General features: G+C 40.6%; 1 protein-coding gene across 4 annotated transcripts in view; it reads left to right on the top strand.

Moving 5' to 3' along the window:
- TRAK2 (trafficking kinesin protein 2) overlaps positions 1 to 18,096 on the top strand; it is a 54,113-nt gene that overhangs the window by 18,117 nt on the left and 17,900 nt on the right. For 2 of the 4 annotated variants that reach the window (XM_084817721.1, XM_084817731.1), the window contains exons 2-5: positions 6,101 to 6,392; positions 7,297 to 7,491; positions 14,841 to 14,914; positions 17,469 to 17,585. In XM_084817721.1, coding sequence (XP_084673847.1) covers positions 6,356 to 6,392; positions 7,297 to 7,491; positions 14,841 to 14,914; positions 17,469 to 17,585 — 423 coding nt within the window. In that variant the 5' untranslated portion in view covers positions 6,101 to 6,355. Of the gene's footprint in view, positions 1 to 6,100; positions 6,393 to 7,296; positions 7,492 to 10,692; positions 10,808 to 14,840; positions 14,915 to 17,468; positions 17,586 to 17,954; positions 18,060 to 18,096 lie in introns of those variants that run through there. The other 2 variants (XM_084817712.1, XM_084817742.1) reach the window with 2 other exon arrangements.

Here is an 18,096-nt window from a genome sequence, read left to right as displayed (position 1 = left end):
GGAAGAGGGCCTTAGACAATTAGCATAGTATATGGATAGGTTCATGCTGGGAGAGGTGCTCTGTCCTGAGCCATCTATGGCATTATAGGTCAAAACCACCACCTTGAATCAGCTGCGGAAATAAATAGGCAGCCAGTGCAAGTGGGCTAGAATCACTGTTATACGTTTGGACCTTCTAGTCCCTGTTATCAATCTGGCCACAGGCTTTTACACAAGCTGCAACGTCTGAACCATCTTCAGTGGCAGTCTGACATAGAATGCATTGCTGTAATCTAACTTGGAGGTTACCAGAGAGAAATGACTGAAGCCAGGTTATCCCTGTCCAGATGGAGGCATAGCTGGGCTACCAGCCAAAGTTGGGAGAAAGCACTGCATGCCACTGGGGGTACCTGAGCCTCAAATGACTTAAGATGGCCCCAGAGCCCCCAAGCTATGAACCTGCTCCTTCAGGGGGAGTGCAACCCTATCCAAATCAGGTTGAGCACCCTCCATCCAGTCAGAAGAACCACCCACTAACAACATCTCAGTCTTGCCTGGATTGGGTTTCAGTTTATTAGCCTTCATGTAGTCCAATGGCACATCCAGGCACATCCACAGCCCTACCTGATGAAGATGAAAAGAAGAAATAGAGCTGTGTGTTGTCTGCATACTGATAGCAATGCACTCCAAAACTCTGGATGATTTCACTCAATGATTTCATGTAGATGTTAAATAGCATAGGGGACAAAACTGACCCCTGTGGAACCCTATACTGGAGAATCCACAGGACTGAGAAGTGTTCCCCAAGCACCATCTTCTGGAGCTGACCATCCAAGTAGGAGCGAAACCATTGTAATGCAGTGCCTCCCACTCCCAACTCAAAACAGTTGTCCCAGAAGGATACCATGGTCAATGGTACCAAAAGTCGTCAAGAGATCAAGGAGAATCAACAAGGTCACAGTCCCCCACCTCTCTACTAACATAGGTCATCAGCCATACAGTGCAACAAAGGCTGTTTCTGTACCAAAACCTGACCTGAACCCTGATTGAAATGGATCCAGATAAGAGATTTCATCCAATAGTGTCTGGAGCTGGTTGGCAGCCACCTGCTCAATGATCTTGCCCAGGAAAGGAACATTTGCCATCAGCCCACATTATTAAGGTTCTCTGGGTCCAGGGACGGTTTTTTCAGGAGTGGTCTCACCACCACCTCTTTCAGGTGGCCCAGAACCATTTTCTCTAGCAAGGAGGCATTGATCACCTCCCTGGCCCAACCAGCTGTTCCCTTCCTGTGAGTTTTTATAAACCAAAAGGGGCAAGGAAATGGTTGCATGAACCTGTCCAAGCACAGATGCTTGGAGAATTTTTGGTTTGAAGCTGGGTTGTTTCAACAACCATAGTTAAGATTAACCATAGTTTCTCCAAGTTTAGACAGTAAGACAATATTCAGTTAATTTAAAATTAAAATGAAACTCCTCATATCAGCACTGGAGATGGGGAAAAGAAAGGAAAGATTCCTCCTGTGCAAGCACTGGGTCATTACCCCTGGAGGGACGCCGCTTGCGCTGGCGTTTTCATGGCAGACTGTAGCGGGGTGGTTTGCCATTGCCTTCCCCAGTCGTGACTACCTTTCCCCCAGCAAGCTGGGTACTCATTTTACCGACCTCGGAAGGATGGAGGGCTGAGTCGACTTGAGCCGGCTACCCGAGACCCAGCTTCCGCTGGGATCGAACTCAGGTTGTGGGGAGAGTTTTGGTTGCAATACTGCCGCTTACCACTCTGCGCCACACGAGGCTCTCAGGAGATGGGGAGGGGAGCATAAAAACTCACCTGTGTTCATTCTTATCTGAACAAGGCTATTATATCGGCACCATCCATTAAAGTTAGCTATAAATCAAGCTCTGATTTATATAGAGGTCTGGGCTTTCCTAGAGGAAGATAGGTACAAATTCCTGCTGGGTTATAAAGTTAAATGGGTGGCCTTGGATGAGTTATTTTCTCTCAGTCCAGCATAACTCACTGTGTTCTTGTGAGGCTAAAATGTCTCACTGAACTTGTTGGAGGACAAGCTGTGTATATATAACAAGTGAATAAAAATAAGTGGTCCAAATAAATAAAATAAAATAAGTCCAAAACTGAGCTTAGAATGTGCTTGGCAACTTTGTAAATTTTTTAAAAGGCTTAAAATTGTAGACTTCGATAAATATGATATCAAACAAGTTTTTGTATCAGGAATCAAGGTAAAATTACAACAAACGTCCAAGTTTAAAAAAAAAACTTTGGGAACCTATAAGTGATTATGTTAGACCAGAGTACATATACAGTATGTAGTGATTGCTTTTAAGGATTTGTTTTGCTTGTTTTTTTATTTTGCTTGGTTTTTGCTTGTTCATTTTGCTTGTTTTTTGTGTTGCTTGTTTTTTGTTTTGTAGAGGTGGCAAGCTTTTTTACATCTTCATAAAAAGTAGAGAAAACTGGCCATGGATAAATAATCGAGAAGGGCTGTATTGGCTCCAGCCTGTAACCAAGTCACTTGTAGTTTTAGACGGGCCTAGAGATCCATTAGGTTCATTACTGGTGCAGTTCCCTTGCTAGTGGGCCTCTGAGCATGTGAGATGAGTCAAAGGTCAATAGTGTGGCCTCAGCACATTCCATGCTAACGAAGGCTAGTATCCTATCAGGGCCTATGATGTGCCTGAGAAGTGAAGCTAGTTTGCCTTAAAGCTGCAGGCGGCTGTGCTGGGAAAGTTCCGATTGTTTTTCTCCTGAACAAGCACTGTTAGCCTATGCTGGGAATCAATGCTGATTAACTCTTGCTGCTGTCATGCTGCCTCACTGCTAACATGTATGGTATAAAACCCATTTTACCCCATGGCTCTAGGTTCAGCGAAGCTGTCTGATCCAACCATTGGGTACGCCTGTGTGCTGATTGTACTCAATAAAGTACTCCTTGTAAGTAAACCTGGATCTGATTTATCACTACCTTGGCACCTCTAAATTAAGAGGCCTACTGCAGGGGCAATACAAGGGCTTGCCATAAAAATTTGGAAATAAGACTTTATGGTCTTTAAAATGTAATTCCCACCTTTATTTTTGTTTTGAATAAGGCTCTTCATAATTATTTATTTATTAAATTTCTTAATCGCCCATCTGGCTGGTCACCCAGCTACTCTGGGCAATGTACAATAATACAAACAGTTTAAAAACAATAAAATTACACATTAAAACATCATTTTCTAAAATTTCCCTAGCCCACCCCAAATGCCTGTCTGAACAACCACATTTTCAACACGTGGTGGGAGCTTATTAAAGAGGGAGCATGGCGGAGTTCCCTAGGGAGGGAGTTCCACAGAGTGGGGGCCACCACAGAGAAGGCCCTCTCCCTCGTCCTCACTAGCCTAGCTGTCCTGGCTGATGGGACAGAGAGAAGGCCATCCGAGGCTGATCTTGTTGAGTGGCCTGTCTGGTGTTCATACTTGATTTAAACCATTTGTGAGAGGAGGAAACTGTTTTCTTTGCTCTCGTAATGCACTTTAGACAACTCTTTAATTTTGATTTTTACCTAAAGTAGATTACAATACAAGAAATAAATGTAGCATTATGCCGGCTCTCTTCATAACAGCATTGAAAGTGCTTCTGATTAGCGAACAGGTTCAAGTTCAGAGAAACATGTTTTATTAAATGCCAAGCGCTTCTTATAAAGAGATACTATAGAGTCCCTTGGAGTGCTCCAATTAATAGATATATGACATTTGCAGATTACCCCTTTAAATGTAATGAAAAGCTACAAACTTCTAAAGAAACGGGGAAGTACATTATGATTCATAAAGTTCTTCTGAAGCAAGTACACTGAATTAATGGAATTTGTGTGCTGAATTAACTGGAGAACAAACTTAACCTGATATAATTTACCTTTTAATAATTATAGCGTTGTCACTTGTGAATGTAATTGACATCCTCTTTAGGAGAGTGTTAATTGTTTCCAGCCTGAAAACAGTAATTGGAGCTCAACTCTTAGTATCAGGGAGAAATTCAATCAGTAAAAGCAGATTCCTTTTACTGGCATAAAAAATGTTGGTACAGGTCCAATCCTGCAGTTGCTAACATGACTATGTGTAAGAATGAAGGCTACTTGTAAGTTTTTCTGCATTTACATGATTGTTTTCTGTAAAATATTTAAGAAATAAGGTCTGCATCATGTATACTCTTTTTCCTAAATGGAGACAACATTAGGAAAGCGTTGTTATATATACAGCATAGTGCAAGGGTTTCCTTTGACATAGTTTATTTCCATACTGTGTTCTGGCTAAAAATGCACCCAGAGTGGCTCACAAAAGTTAATACAAATATAAAATACCAACAATACAATAAAATACAACTTCCAACAAATATAAAACAGCAACAGATCAGTAAAATGTTTAAAACAAAAACCTAAAACCCAAACACATCCTTCCACCCCCGCCTAAAAGTGAAGCCATCACCAAAATGCCAAAGAAAGATGATATAACTTCACTTGCCTGAAGGTCTCTATTCCTGGGGCAGCTGCGAAAGGCCTTCCAAGCAGCAGTTCTTTCTAAGCAGCAGGTCCAGGCAAGGGTGGTGGGCAAACCGGGTAGAGATGATCATCAACAGTGGTCTCCCCATGTAGTCTTCGTATGTTGTAGTGAATGTACACAGTTTGAGCAACCAGCTGCCTGATCTATATGCTTGTAGCAAAGTAAACATTTACACCATACTACATATATGATGTTGTACACACTTTACCCTACAGGGAGATTATCTAGTTTGGGGGAAATGTCATGTTTGAAGCATTCTTGAAATATTACCAGTTTAAATATATACTTAAACATGCTTGTGTGACATATGCACACTTCTACATCACAAGTGTCTGAGGCAGAGGTGTTACACCTCAGGACCAAAACTGGTACACTTCGAGGCCCAATCTGGTCTTCCAAGGTTTCCCAGAGGGCCATGCTGCTTTCCCTGGCTCCACCCCTTTTGCCTTTGGTTGTACCCATGACTGGCATGTGGCACACAAGAGTTTTTCCAAAATTTGGCCCTCAGTCTGAAAGAGGTTCAACACCCCTTGTCTAAAGCTGCTGTTGATTTCATATCTTACTGTGCCTCTTTTTGGTATGATGTTGGAATCAAGTGCATAAGCAGGCTTGGCAACCTTTTGGTCTCAGAACTGAGTGTTTAATTACCACACAATGGAACAGTGTTCAAATGAATATGCATATGTTGTATATTAGATTTTAGGTTCTGCTTCATCGTCAAGTACATACTTTTTTTGCAAATCCTAGGGACCAGTGCCTAAGAGAAGAGGGAGAGCTGAGTGTGACTAAAAAGAGTAACTTTCCTCATAGTGGCATCTGATTATATTACAGTTTGATTTAAGCCAGGACTTGCCGAGCTTCAGCCTCAAAACCTATTTTCAGTACTAGGGTTCTGCCTCAGAAAATATAGAATAGCATATTAAAGCCCAACTGTGAAACAAACAGGATTTTCTCTTGGACTCTGTAATGTTTCAAGTGCACTGACAGTGCTGAATAAATAATGTGGCAGAAAATGAATTGGTCTTTGAGAATCTGTTAGCCTGGACAAAGAAAGAAAAAGAGCAATTGGCAATATCACAATACCACAACATTTGTACCACTTATTTGGGGGTTTATTTATCTTGTCATTTTAAAAAAATGGAAATCAAGGTGTTTTTAAAATCTAGTGGGATCCAACCATGGTTGTCTGATTATTTTGTCATCACTACCAGGTCACCCTGCCATTGTGTATATATAGAATCAACTTAGCATTTTATTATTTATTTATTTATTGCAATTATATCCCACCTTTTTTCCTCCTCAAAGAACCCAAGGCGATGGGCATAATCCTCTCCATTTAATCCTCACAACAACAACAACCCTATGAGTTGGGCTGAGAGTGTGTGACTGGCCCAGAGTCACTCAGTGAGCTTCCATGGCCGAGTGGGGACTAGAACCCAGATCTCCTGACTCCCAGTCCAACCCTCTAGCCAGTAACACCACACTGGCTCTCAGCATTTTGTTTCGGTTTGTATCTAAAACTCTATTTTAACAACCATTTCTTTTGTTTTTGCTTTTCTTTCAAGATGGTGGTTGATCCAGGCAAGACCATAACATAAACATCATAATATCAGATGAGATGCAAGCTTCAAATGTATAATCCTTGGACCTAAATTATCATCCAGCCCACATATAAGCAAAGCATACTCATAATGCCAGAGTAGATTAATAGCTGTTGCTTACTCTGCTTTTAAACCAAAGCCATCTTTCAACCAAAATGAGAAGGAGCAACATGAATACAGGATGTGGTTTTCAAATAACTGACGTGTGAAGCAAACCTCATGAATTTCAACCACAGAGATTCAGAGAGCATTACTGGTAAGCTGAAAAGTCAGTTAAAAGATGCAGGTAGTAGCTTTTTAAAAATGCTTAACAGTGCATAGAGAACATTTCAAAACTACAGTCTTCAGTAGCTTCTTTTTAGAGCTGACTAAACTCAAACTCTCTCACAGCAAGGCCTCCTATAAGTAAAGAAGACTGTCCAAGTATTTTCAATGGTACATGAGTTGAAAGAAGGATAATTGCAGAGCTGGTGTAAGGGAGGGGAACCATACTAAAACCAAAGTAAGAGATGAGAAATCACAGCTTCTTGCAGATAGGGACGGTGGGTGGTACGAGAGCCTTGGCATTCCGCCTTCTGAACCAGTCCATACATATGGGGATGTTGGGAAGGGCACTTGTGCTTCCCTACAGAGGCTTACTTCATATTTTGAAATGGTTTTGATGGTTTGTGTTGAAAGGTGGGATAGATAAGCACCTGGTCCTCCTTTAGAAGATTTTTTAAAGTGTTTGGAGTTGCAAAAAAAGCACATTTCCTAATTTATATCAAAGGTTTATGTAACTAGCATAACTCATCTCGAGATAGTTATCTGATGTGGTCTACAGCTTTGATATCAAGTCATGCATGAAAGCATGCCCATTGTTTATTTAGTTAATAATGAATTTCACTTTTATTGATCACCAGAGAAATAACCCCACATAGAGCAACTTCAGTAGCTTAGAGCTGACTGGGCAGCTAATTTCTTATAATGCTATTTTGGTAGATGTATGAAGGATTGTGCTCTTTCTCACTAGCCTTGGTTTAAATAAGCATTGACAACCTGTCATGAATGTTTTGCTGTCAAAGCAGGTGAAAACACATTATTTATCACAGAAAAGTAATGGTTCCCACAGCATTCATCCCAAAATTGATTTGTATTATGATGCCTGTGTTTATCTTTAGCTGCTTGTCCTAATGAAGACCTCCCTGAAGTAGAACTGGTGAGCATGCTAGAAGAACAACTTCCTCAATACAAGTTACATGTGGATTCCTTATATCTCTCTGAAAATGATGATTGGATCCATTCTCCAGGCTGCCATAATCATGTCCCTGAAACTACTTCTCCAGTCCTTGCTGAGGAGACCTTCCGTTACATGAGTAAGTGTTTCTGCTTACGGCTAAAGATTCCATACAAATCTAAATAAATTGGTATAATGTAGTCAGAACAGTTCACTGGTTATACTGCTGTACCCGATTCAAATCTCTATCAGTCTTTGTTCGGCTTGGCTTTGTTGGACAAAATGGGAGTTAAAGTAACCTAAAAAACTGTAAAGATTTTGCAGAGTATGAATGCCATACAATATATTCACAGCACAATTGTATGCATGTTTACTCAGAAGTCTCATTATGTCAGCGCGGCTAACCCCTAGGTAAGTGTGCATAGGATTGAAGCCTCAGTGGGAAATCAAATCCATTGAGTCAGACTGTAAAAGAACACCCTGTAGTAATGATATTCACAAGATGTGGTGGTGTTTCTTCAGATGTTGCTGGATAAAGAGTTAATGGCTGTACTCATATTTGAAACTAGGTTTCTATGGTCCACTCAGTCTACTAGATGTCACTGTGTTTCATGGCATACATATGCTTCAAAGGGGAAGGTATTGGCCATTTCAAGTAAATACTGCATATGAGTTATCTACATGTTTGCAATGCAAAGCTATATTCCTGGAAGGGGGCTTGATTCCCGAATCTGACATTCCATATAAAAAGTAGCTATAATACTGGTGGTAATTCACATTTTATAATGCCTTATCAGAGTGTATATAAAGCCATACATTTTATGAAAGGAATCCAGTGTCACAGAAGTGACCCCTGCAGCCCCCTGTGCCTTCCCAAAATCTGCTCTGGAGGCTTGAAGGACCTTCCAGGGCAGATTTTGAGGTCACCCATCAGTGGAAGGACCTCACTGGGTTCTACCCTATAAAAAAGTATTAAACAGATTTCTGTTGCCATGAGGACCAGAAAATGTGCTGTTAAAGATGTGATATTAAAGATTCAAAGTCAGCCTCCAGGGAGTAAGTCCTTCCTGCTTTGACAGATTGAATGTTTACACTGTTGGTCTAAAGAACCAGAGTTGAGGGGTTTAGTTCAAGGGTTGTTTCTGGTCTTAATAACTGTGCACCCGTACTTGGGCAAACAAATTTTTGAAGAACTTGGGGAAAAATCAATTAACATAAGGTATAAAATACATGGCTTGTGGGAAATAGTTTGTTGGTTATACCTGAGCAATTGACCTTAGGTTGTATTCAAGACCCACAAAATAAATAGAGCCTTGAAATCTTAAAATCTTTCTGTACCACACCCATCTACAACTAAATAACAATGTAGGTGCTAGTTAAATATTGGTTTATACAACATCTTATTCTCTGGTTTCTTATCAGTATTTAAGCTGCAATATTGTCATCAAATGAATGGCTATGTGTACTGTGGGTGTGTTCAGGTTCCTGAATCTTTATGAGTGTGCCACCACTGCACAAACAGCATTATGAAATGTTGGGTATGTTTGACTGACCCCTAGAAGTACTTAGTAGCCCCCTTCCAACATGATCACTATTTGCTGTCACTGAAATGACCAAACGAGCCATTTGCTCCCTGTTCACTCTCTCCAAACAGATTATTGGTGCTATTGAGGGCAAATTGAATAGGCTGCATATATACAGCTTTGATCATTTTCCAACAGAAAGGTGGTATAAAAATAATTTAATTAAATGTAATCCTGGCTGTTCGGGGTTTTCCGGTGAGCTTTGTGTTAGTACAGAAAAAATTGAATTTGCAATGTATGCTTACAATGTGCAGTTTTTCGTACTCATAGAATAATGGTCCTAATGGGAATTATTTTGTATTATTTTATCTGTGTTGGCTTTTCTGGTTAGATAGCTTGTAGGTGAAAGCTGAATCCATGGCAAGTTTAAAAAGTATACTGTTTCATATCATATTAGAAAATTAGTATCAATATGGAACTTGGGCTTTCAAGTCTTACCTAGTCTTGCATTATAAAGTCCAACATTTCTTCCCTAGAGTTCCTGATTTTTTTCTGAATCATTCCTAAATGTTGGCACCGAAAGTTAGTATAGTGGCTTATAAGATTTAGCAAAGGACCCATTGTAACACACACTTCTCTGCCTTTCTACAGCATAGCCAGTTGACTCCCATTTTGTTTCTACATTTTTAATTAACTTCTTTTGCTTCAGCTGTAACATCTTTTGACTTCCAGTCCAGTTTTTCAGTTTATCAAGATTGCAAAGAACTGAAATTTTGAACACTTCTCCCTCTAGTCTTTTCTCCCCTCCCCCACATGGTCACTGTCTTCTTTAAAAAAAACTATCTGTTTATCACCAGAAATGTTTGAAGCATATATTCAATATAAAGAAATTAACCATAAGACCCATTCCATAACAATATGTTGCACCTTCTTTTGGTAATAGAACAAAGCCCTTGCAGAAATGGATCAGTGGTGTACAGCTCTTATTTCTTTCCTTCTCCCACCCCTTCCCTGTAACCTAATCAAAACAAAATAATTGGAGCCAAGTTATGCACAGAAGTACCTAGTCATAGGTAATTAAGAAGTAGGAGAGAGAGTTTTCTTGGGTTTATAATGTGTAGATATCCCTGTCTTGTCTTGGTTTCTAAATTGCTTGATTTCAGATTATTAAATCTGAATTTATTATTTGATTGTGAGCCTCTGGGGAACATGCCTATTACACTTAGAAAAATTGTTGCAAGCTGTTCTGAGCCCACGGTATATAGCAGCATATAAATCAAATAAGGAATAAACATAAGGAAACTAGATAATAGAAATAATTGTTTACAAAAGAATACATGCATTCCCATTGAAGTCTAATTATGCAGCTTTGCTGAGTTAACTGTATCCATTGTTGTTGTTTTTTCTCTGAGATTCTTACGCAAATAGCAGCCTTGACATGCAATGCAACATTAAAATATATTGAAAGCACATAACTTCCAAGAATGAATTTAGCAGAAACAGGGCGAGATTAATCTCATGTTGAACACCTGTAATAGAAGAAGAAATTAGGAGTATAACTTCATAGAAAAATCTAATTAAATTGCAATGCTGCTTATTTTTATAAGCACTGCATATTTCCATTGTGCTCAGAACTGCATGTGTCTGGTCTCTGATAATATCACAAAACTGCAATGTAGCTCCTCCTCTTTTATGACTGTTGCTTGGAGGAATGTTTATTTGATAGACAACTGAGTAAATACTAGAGAGCGTTTGCCCTGTGGTACAGTGGCATTATGTGCTGCAGAATAAAAAACACCAACTACGCTTCACTTCTGCATGAGCATATTTCTTCTGAGCTGCTCCCTATACATGAACTGGCACTCTGACATGGCACTAGTAACAGAGACATGAACCAAAATGAAGAGTTGCTTACAGCTTTCACTCTACAAGGTAAGTAGGTACATAAAATTCACATAAATCCATTGTATCTTGATTGTGGGTCTTCCAGAAATACTTGAGAGGCTAGTGTTATCAAAGTCAAAATCCTTTTGTAATGTTAGTGGCTGGAATTTTGATGCTTCTGACCCATCTCTATAGACTGTTTGAGGTAAAAATCAGGAAGTCCCCAGTTTAAATCTAACTTCTGCCATAATTCCCTAAGTCTTACAAAAGCCTGTCCCTTAACTTTTCATGGAAAGCACCTATAATACACACAGTTGGGTCCAGAGTTGCATAGAGTGGAACTCTGTAAAATGGACACTACTGAAAGTAGAAAGTGGGGGAGGTGTTGTTGTTTTTCTGTTTCCCCCTCCTTGCAGCCCCTGTGCCCCTGAAAAATATTCTCTGGAGAATTGCAGGACCATCCAGAACAGGGTGGGAGGTGGCTCTGAGGACTGCAAGAAGGAGGAGAAACCACCAGATTTTTTTTCTCCCATTTTCACCCACTGGAGCGTCCAGTTCATGGAGCAGGAGCTTCTGACTCATTTTGGTGGATGGAAGGAGCCCTTCGATTTGTGGGACAGCATGTCTGGATCCATCCAACCAAATTAAATCATACCTATTGTGCCTGGGAGCCAGAAAGCTGCTTAGATTCATGAAAGGGCTTGTGCTTGCCCAGTGGGATTTTAGACTTGTTTCTCAATTGGATCTTCTGCGGTTCATGCTGTAGCAAATAATGCTTTTTGAAACATAGGGATAATATTGCTGACCTAACTTCCAGGATTGTTGTGAGGATTACATGAAGATAATACATGCTGAAGTGCTCTGAGAACAGAGAAACACTAGATAACTGCTAAATGTTAATGCTAGTGGCTGAGAGCTCAGTACCACCAAGCAAAATGACAGCTTGGGATCATACTGTCCTTACTGGTTAAGCTGAGCAGGCTTTTGTTCTTTCACTGCAACTGTTAAGAAAAATTAATTGTTTGATTTCTTCGTGCTGTCCTCTTCTCAAATAAGCTGAAGGTCACTGAGATATAAATAGATCCATAGAAAAGATTTGCAGTCTTCTATTTACTGTTCTCTGTGGCACACAGCACGTTGTAGCACAGTAAGTCAAACTGTACCCTAACTACATTTTAGCCTTTGCAAATACTCCACCAAGTCCCTTTCCAGTTAGATTACACCAGAGGCTGCCTGCCCATAACAAATGGGCAGTGGGGAAATAAATGTCTCTGCCCCTTCTTTTCTCTATCTGAATGGTGAGCACAAATGGGTGGGACCGCACAGTCTTCAAAGGATTACAAAATTTAAAATAAAACTCATTGAAAAATCCAGAAATGGTGTGTGCTTGTGGGTTCGTGGTACGCTGGAATGCAGTGATGTTTACCACTTTTTAATAAAACATAAGGAGATGAACACTCCTGTGTTGGAGTTGGATAGCCAGGGAATGGATGGGGGGAATGCTACCCTGTTGGCTCTTCTGGACCTCTCAGCAGCTTTCGATACCATCGACCATAGTATCCTTCTGGATCGTTTATCTGGATTGGGCTTGGGAGGGACAGTTCTAAAGTGGTTCCGGTTCTTTCTGGAGGAGCAGTCTCGGAAGGTGGTGCTGGGGGACTTCGGTTCCACCCCATGGCCATTAGCCTGTGGGGTGCGGCAAGGTTCTATCTTGGTCCCCATGCTTTTTTACATCTACATGAAACTGCTGGGGGAAGTCTTCAGGATTTTTGGGCTGAAATGTCATCAGTATGCGGATGATACTCAGCTCTACCTCTCGTTTCCATCTGCACATCCCGGGGAGGCTGTTTTGGGATGGATGAGGGTGAACAAGCTGAAACTTAATCCAGACAAGACGGAGGTACTGTGGGTTGGGAAACCAGCTACTTTGGATTGAGGTTTACAACTGGTCTTAGATAGGGTTGCACTCCCCGGGAGACCTCCTGGACTCTGAGCTAACTGGGAAGCCCAGGTGGCTGTGGTGTCCAGGAGTGCTTTTTACCAGCTTAGGCTGGTATGCCAACTGCGGCCCTATCCGGAGAGGACGGACCTTGCCTCAGTTATCCATGCACTAGTCATGTCCAGGCTGGACTACTGTAATGCGCTATACGTGGGGCTGCCTTTGAAGATGGTTCAGAAACTCCAGCTTCTGCAGAATGCAGCCACCCAAGTATTGGTGGGGGCGAGGCAATTTGATCATATAACGCCTATACTGCGCCAGCTGCACTGGTTACCAGTGCGTTTCCAAGCCCAATTCAAAGTGCTGGTTTTGACCTTTAGAGCCTTAAACAGTTCGGGACCAAGTTACTCGAAGGACCGCCTACAACCATATCAGCCTGCCCATACTTTAAATTCAGAAAGAGAGGCCCTTCTCATTTGCCCACCTGTGAGAGCAGTTAGGTGGGTGAACACACGTGAGAGGGCCTTCTCTCCAGTGGCCCCACATCTTTGGAACAAGCTGCCATCGGAGGTCCACCATGCTCCCTCATTGCAGACATTTAAGAAGGCCTTGAAAACATATTTTACCTTGGCCTTCTACTGATATGACTGCTGCTGCTGCCGCTGTTAACGTCATTGTTGGTTTTTATTGTTGGCTTTTATTGTTTTTATTGTCTTTTACATTTTTATCACTTTTAATATTTATTTTTATTTATTAAATTTATTACTCGCCCATCTGGCTGGTCACCCAGCCACTCTGGGTGATGTACAGCAATAAAACAGTTAAAACAATAAAATTCTACATTAATATTTTAATGGTTTTTATGTATTTTATTGTTGTAAGCCGCCTTCGGAGGGCTTCTGCCCTGAAAGGCAGCCAAGAAATATTTTACATAAATAAATAAAAATAAATAGCAGTGGAGCAATGAACAAAAAACAACAAAACTAAAGAGCATTCAGCAAATGGTGTACCCAGTTTTAACAATGCAATGATGTTGAAATAATTACACATTTCCCTGCTTTGGTAGTGTTATCTCTGTTTGCTGCTGTTCCATATTTGCTATATGCTAGGTATATCAGATCTCCTTAAACTTTTATAGGGAGCAAAAAGATTCATGATGAAAGCTCAAATATGTCAATTAAAACAGTATGCATAAATGTTTCCCAAATAATGTTCTAATTCAGAAGTATTTGGAAGGCCAAATCTGGGCCTTGATACAATAGTACCAGCAGTGCCTACAAAGTCTCATGGGCTCTGGGTTTTCCATTCTTTTCTGTGAAAAGTAAACACTTGTTGTGCCTCATGGCTTTAGTCTAGAGATCCTCAAGTGCAGTGGTATTCTGTGTACATGCTGCTGCGTGCAAGGATTTTCTGCATCCTGACACATCGTTGCCGCTGTCAGCATTGGCTGGGCCAGCCTTTGGATCTATGCACACATCCTAACCAGCAAGAATTCAGACCCAGGTGCTGGTGGTACAGATTTTACTACACATACCAGCCTTTTGCAAACATGGGCCACTTCCTGCTTCTATATGAATCTCATCTTTGTTGTATTTGACAAGTAATAGGAAATTGCATGAACACATAGGGCTTTATATAGCAAGTACACATTGCCTCTATGGTAACACATTTACAACTATACAGTTCTGTAACTGGTGATGTTTCCTCCTTCCTCTTCTGCTTTTGTTCTGTGCTTCTGTACTAGCTCTTATTGAACTTCCCCCTTCCTCCTTGGCTGGACCTCACAAACATGCACAAGGTAATTCAAGCTTCTTCTCTCATCACCGTTTCCATGACAAGTACTAGTAGAAACTGCTAGTTAGTAGTTATCATTACTCCTAACTTCTGCTTGGTTGTCATGCTTTCAGCTTAATCCTTCATTATAGCTAATTCCAAAAAAATGTCTTGGAATTAATACCTAAGTATTTCCCCCCATTCTTTCAGAAATGTTATTGAAAACTTCATCTGAACGCTACATTTTAATATGCCTTCCAGCCCATCCACTGGTCCTCACAAATTTTCTGTTCCCAAGTGCATTATCCTTAGGGAACTGTGTATTATTGACTTAGTTAAACCATATTAAGACATAGTTTTGGTTTTCAGTTCTTGGCACAGACAGACGAGAACAGGTGGCAAACTGCAGCGATGCTGAAGTGGTCGCACATCTGCTGGCCGAGGTATAATTATTATCACTCTTGCTCTAATTTAGTAGTTAAAATTCTGTAGTTGCTGTATACGTTTTGTTTCTTATATTTTACATTGCTTTTGATTTTATGGTTTTACATGGTTTATTATGCATTTTAATTGTTATTGTTTGTTCCAGAGTACTTTCTTGTAGAGTGCCATACAAATGTTGGAAATAAATAAAATGCTTAGTTTTTATTTGCTCTATGGGAGATGTATTCTTGAATTACAGTATCTCTTAAAAATGTGTAGCACACAAAAAGATTCATGACTATGACTTTAAATTTGGCTTGGTCATATTATTAAGAAAAGGAAGGACTGCTGTGCTACTAAGAATTGATCCAGTAATTAAATTGTGTGTTGTCTAATCTTATTGATGCACTTTAGACTGAAGAGTGGGATATAAATGTGTTGAATAAATAAAATAAATATTGGGAAGAAAAAAGCATCAAAGCAATAGTTTGGAAAGAAATGCTTTACATTTTAGAGACGCAAATAATTATTAGAGGAAGGGCAGGCATGTTCAGTGGCATTATTAAACAGCTAGAGCCCACCCATTGAGAGCGAGCATCATAATCTTGGCTCTAGATGTGAGGCCCACCTATAGAAGCCACTCGTAATGTGATGGGGCCCCATGGAGAATTATCTTTCTGGAGCGGGCAGTGATGTTTTAACTCCAGGTATTTTGGGGTGGCACTAATTATTTGGATCTGTTCCAGTCCAGCTTCCAGCCTGGGTATGGAACTAAAACTGCATTAGTCACACTAGTGGATGACCTTCACTGGGAGAGGAACAAGGGGAGTACAACCCTGCTGGTTCTCCTAGAACCAACAGCAGCTTTTAATAACATCGATCTCAGCAGCTTTCAATAGATTTCAGCTATTTTTGATACTAATGACCATGGTATCCTTCTGGACTGCCTTGCCAGAGTGAGGCTTGGAGGCATGGTGTTATGGTGACTCTGGTTCTTTCTAGACAGGTAAGTCTAGAAGACTTGGTGTGTGTGTGTGTGTGGGGTGACTATTGTGCCATTCACAACTGTTTGCCTTGGGATGAGTCAGGATTCCAGCCTGTCTCACATGCTTTTTAATATTTACATGAAGTTGCTAGGAAAGGTCATCCAAAGGATTGGGTGGGTTGAGGTGTCATAGACAGAAGTACAGTAGGTTAGAAAGACCACTGTTCTGTATGGAGCTTTGCATCTGGTTTTGGTTGGGATTGCACTCACCCTGAAGAATCAGGTATGCTGTTTGGGGGTACAACAGGATCCAGTAATATCTAGGGAGATGCAGGTGATCTCACTGGCTTAGAGTGCCTTTTACCAGCTTAGGATCTGACATACCTGCCCATCTTGAAAAAACAGACCTTGCCTCCATATGTTTTATACATACCAGGGATGGGGAACCTCTGGCCTGCAGGCTGGATGCAGCCCAGGATTCCCCATCCAGTCCCAAGCTTCATTTGCAGTTATCTTTAATCACAGATTGAAGATAAGAGAGTATTTCAAGCCAATTAACCTTTAAATATCCTCAAAGAATTGAGCTGTTATAAACATTTTGAGCTGTGCATTTTGCATGCAGGAGAGCTGCTGCACCAAACTGAGGTGTGCATTTTGCAGCCAGGAGTCTTGTTTACTTGTGAGTAGACATGCATATTTGGGATGCTATTTGAAAATGCTGCTGAGTTATTCAGCTTACTCCTGAGTAGATATGCAGAAGTCCTGGTCGTTGCCAAGTAGGCTTAAAATGGTAATCATATTTGGCCCCGACAGCTTTACTTTGATCCTGCCCACTGATGGAATGTGGGCCCCAAGACCTTTCCCATTTTGCAATTTAGTCCTCAGGCTGAAAGCGTTCCTCACCCCTGATGTGTGTATATACACATATATACGTACATACATGCGCACATACCAGTTACATCCAGACTAGACTAACGTAACCCTCTTTAGTTTGGGTTTATTGATCTTATTGTTGGACCTCGATATATGTTTTTAGTCTGATGCTTCTTTTACTATGTTTTTCTATTGTTTTGTTTAACACTTTTATTGTAAACCATGTTGTGACAGCTTGCCCTAAAAGGTGGTAAAGAAATATATTAAATTAAATAAGTAAATGTTGCATCCCAGAGTCTGCTGTGAAAGTGCTGGAAACCCTGCAGTGTTTGTTTAGCTCACAGGATGAGAACAAGACTAAGCATTTTCAGGGAAGCTAATTTTGTTTTGGTTACTTGGGATGTCACTTTGCCCTATTCTAATCTTAAATTGGAGGGTCTGCAAGTTCTTTACATTAGACTTGTGCCTGACATTTCGGATATGATGAATATATACGTTGCCCATTTTTATTTACACTTCTTCACTGGTGTATTTAACACTCAAATGAGGAGGGCATAACATTTGACTGAAGTTTGAGAAATTCTCCATTAAATGAAATATTTTCTGTGTGTTACTAATGAAGCAAGTGCATCTTCAAGCAAATGATGTTTTTAAGTGTGATTTGAATAGGTTCCTTGGAGTAAGAAATAAAGCCCTCTCTTGGTATTTCTGCGCAGAGAGATCGAGACCTTGAATTGGCAGCACGAATTGGACAAGCCCTACTTAAACGAAACCATATCCTAACCGAGCAAAATGAAGCTCTGGAAGAACAATTGGGCCAAACCTTTGATAAGGTGAGTGAGCAGTATTCAACTTGAAACATTTTAAGTGGTAGAAGGTGCTTAGTTCATGCTGTAAGAGCAAATTATTGCAGCTGAGTAAACCACTACAGAAGTGTGTTTATATTTAAAACAGACCTTAATGAAGAAGTAGACTCAGACAACAAATTAAGTATGAAAAAGGTTGTAGTGTATAGCACACAGCTCATTGTGAGTAGAGAAATTCCTCATTTGATGAATGTGTGAACTAGCACTTCATCTCCCTTTAAACAAAAATATTGTGCTATGGAAGACTGGACACATAATTGTTTCTTCCTTCTAGCCTTAGTGTGCTTGTGACCCTATGTCTGCAGCATTCATAGTGCTATCCTTTCTGTTTTTAAGGCCAGACATTATGGAGGGACTCCACCACCACCACCACCCAGGAGAACTACTATATTTCCACCTTGCAGTGCCAAGGAGGCTGTCTTTCCCCATGTGGGAAAGAAGGTTAGACAAAAGTGGAGCATGGAGTGGGCAGTGACGC

Source organism: Heloderma suspectum, chromosome 1, assembly GCF_057233095.1.
Source record: "Heloderma suspectum isolate Gila_16-S chromosome 1, 16-S_ref, whole genome shotgun sequence".
Lineage (NCBI taxonomy): Eukaryota > Metazoa > Chordata > Lepidosauria > Squamata > Helodermatidae > Heloderma > Heloderma suspectum.
The sequence above is the reverse complement of the archived record's forward strand: the minus strand, read 5'-3'. Positions and strand labels throughout refer to the sequence as shown.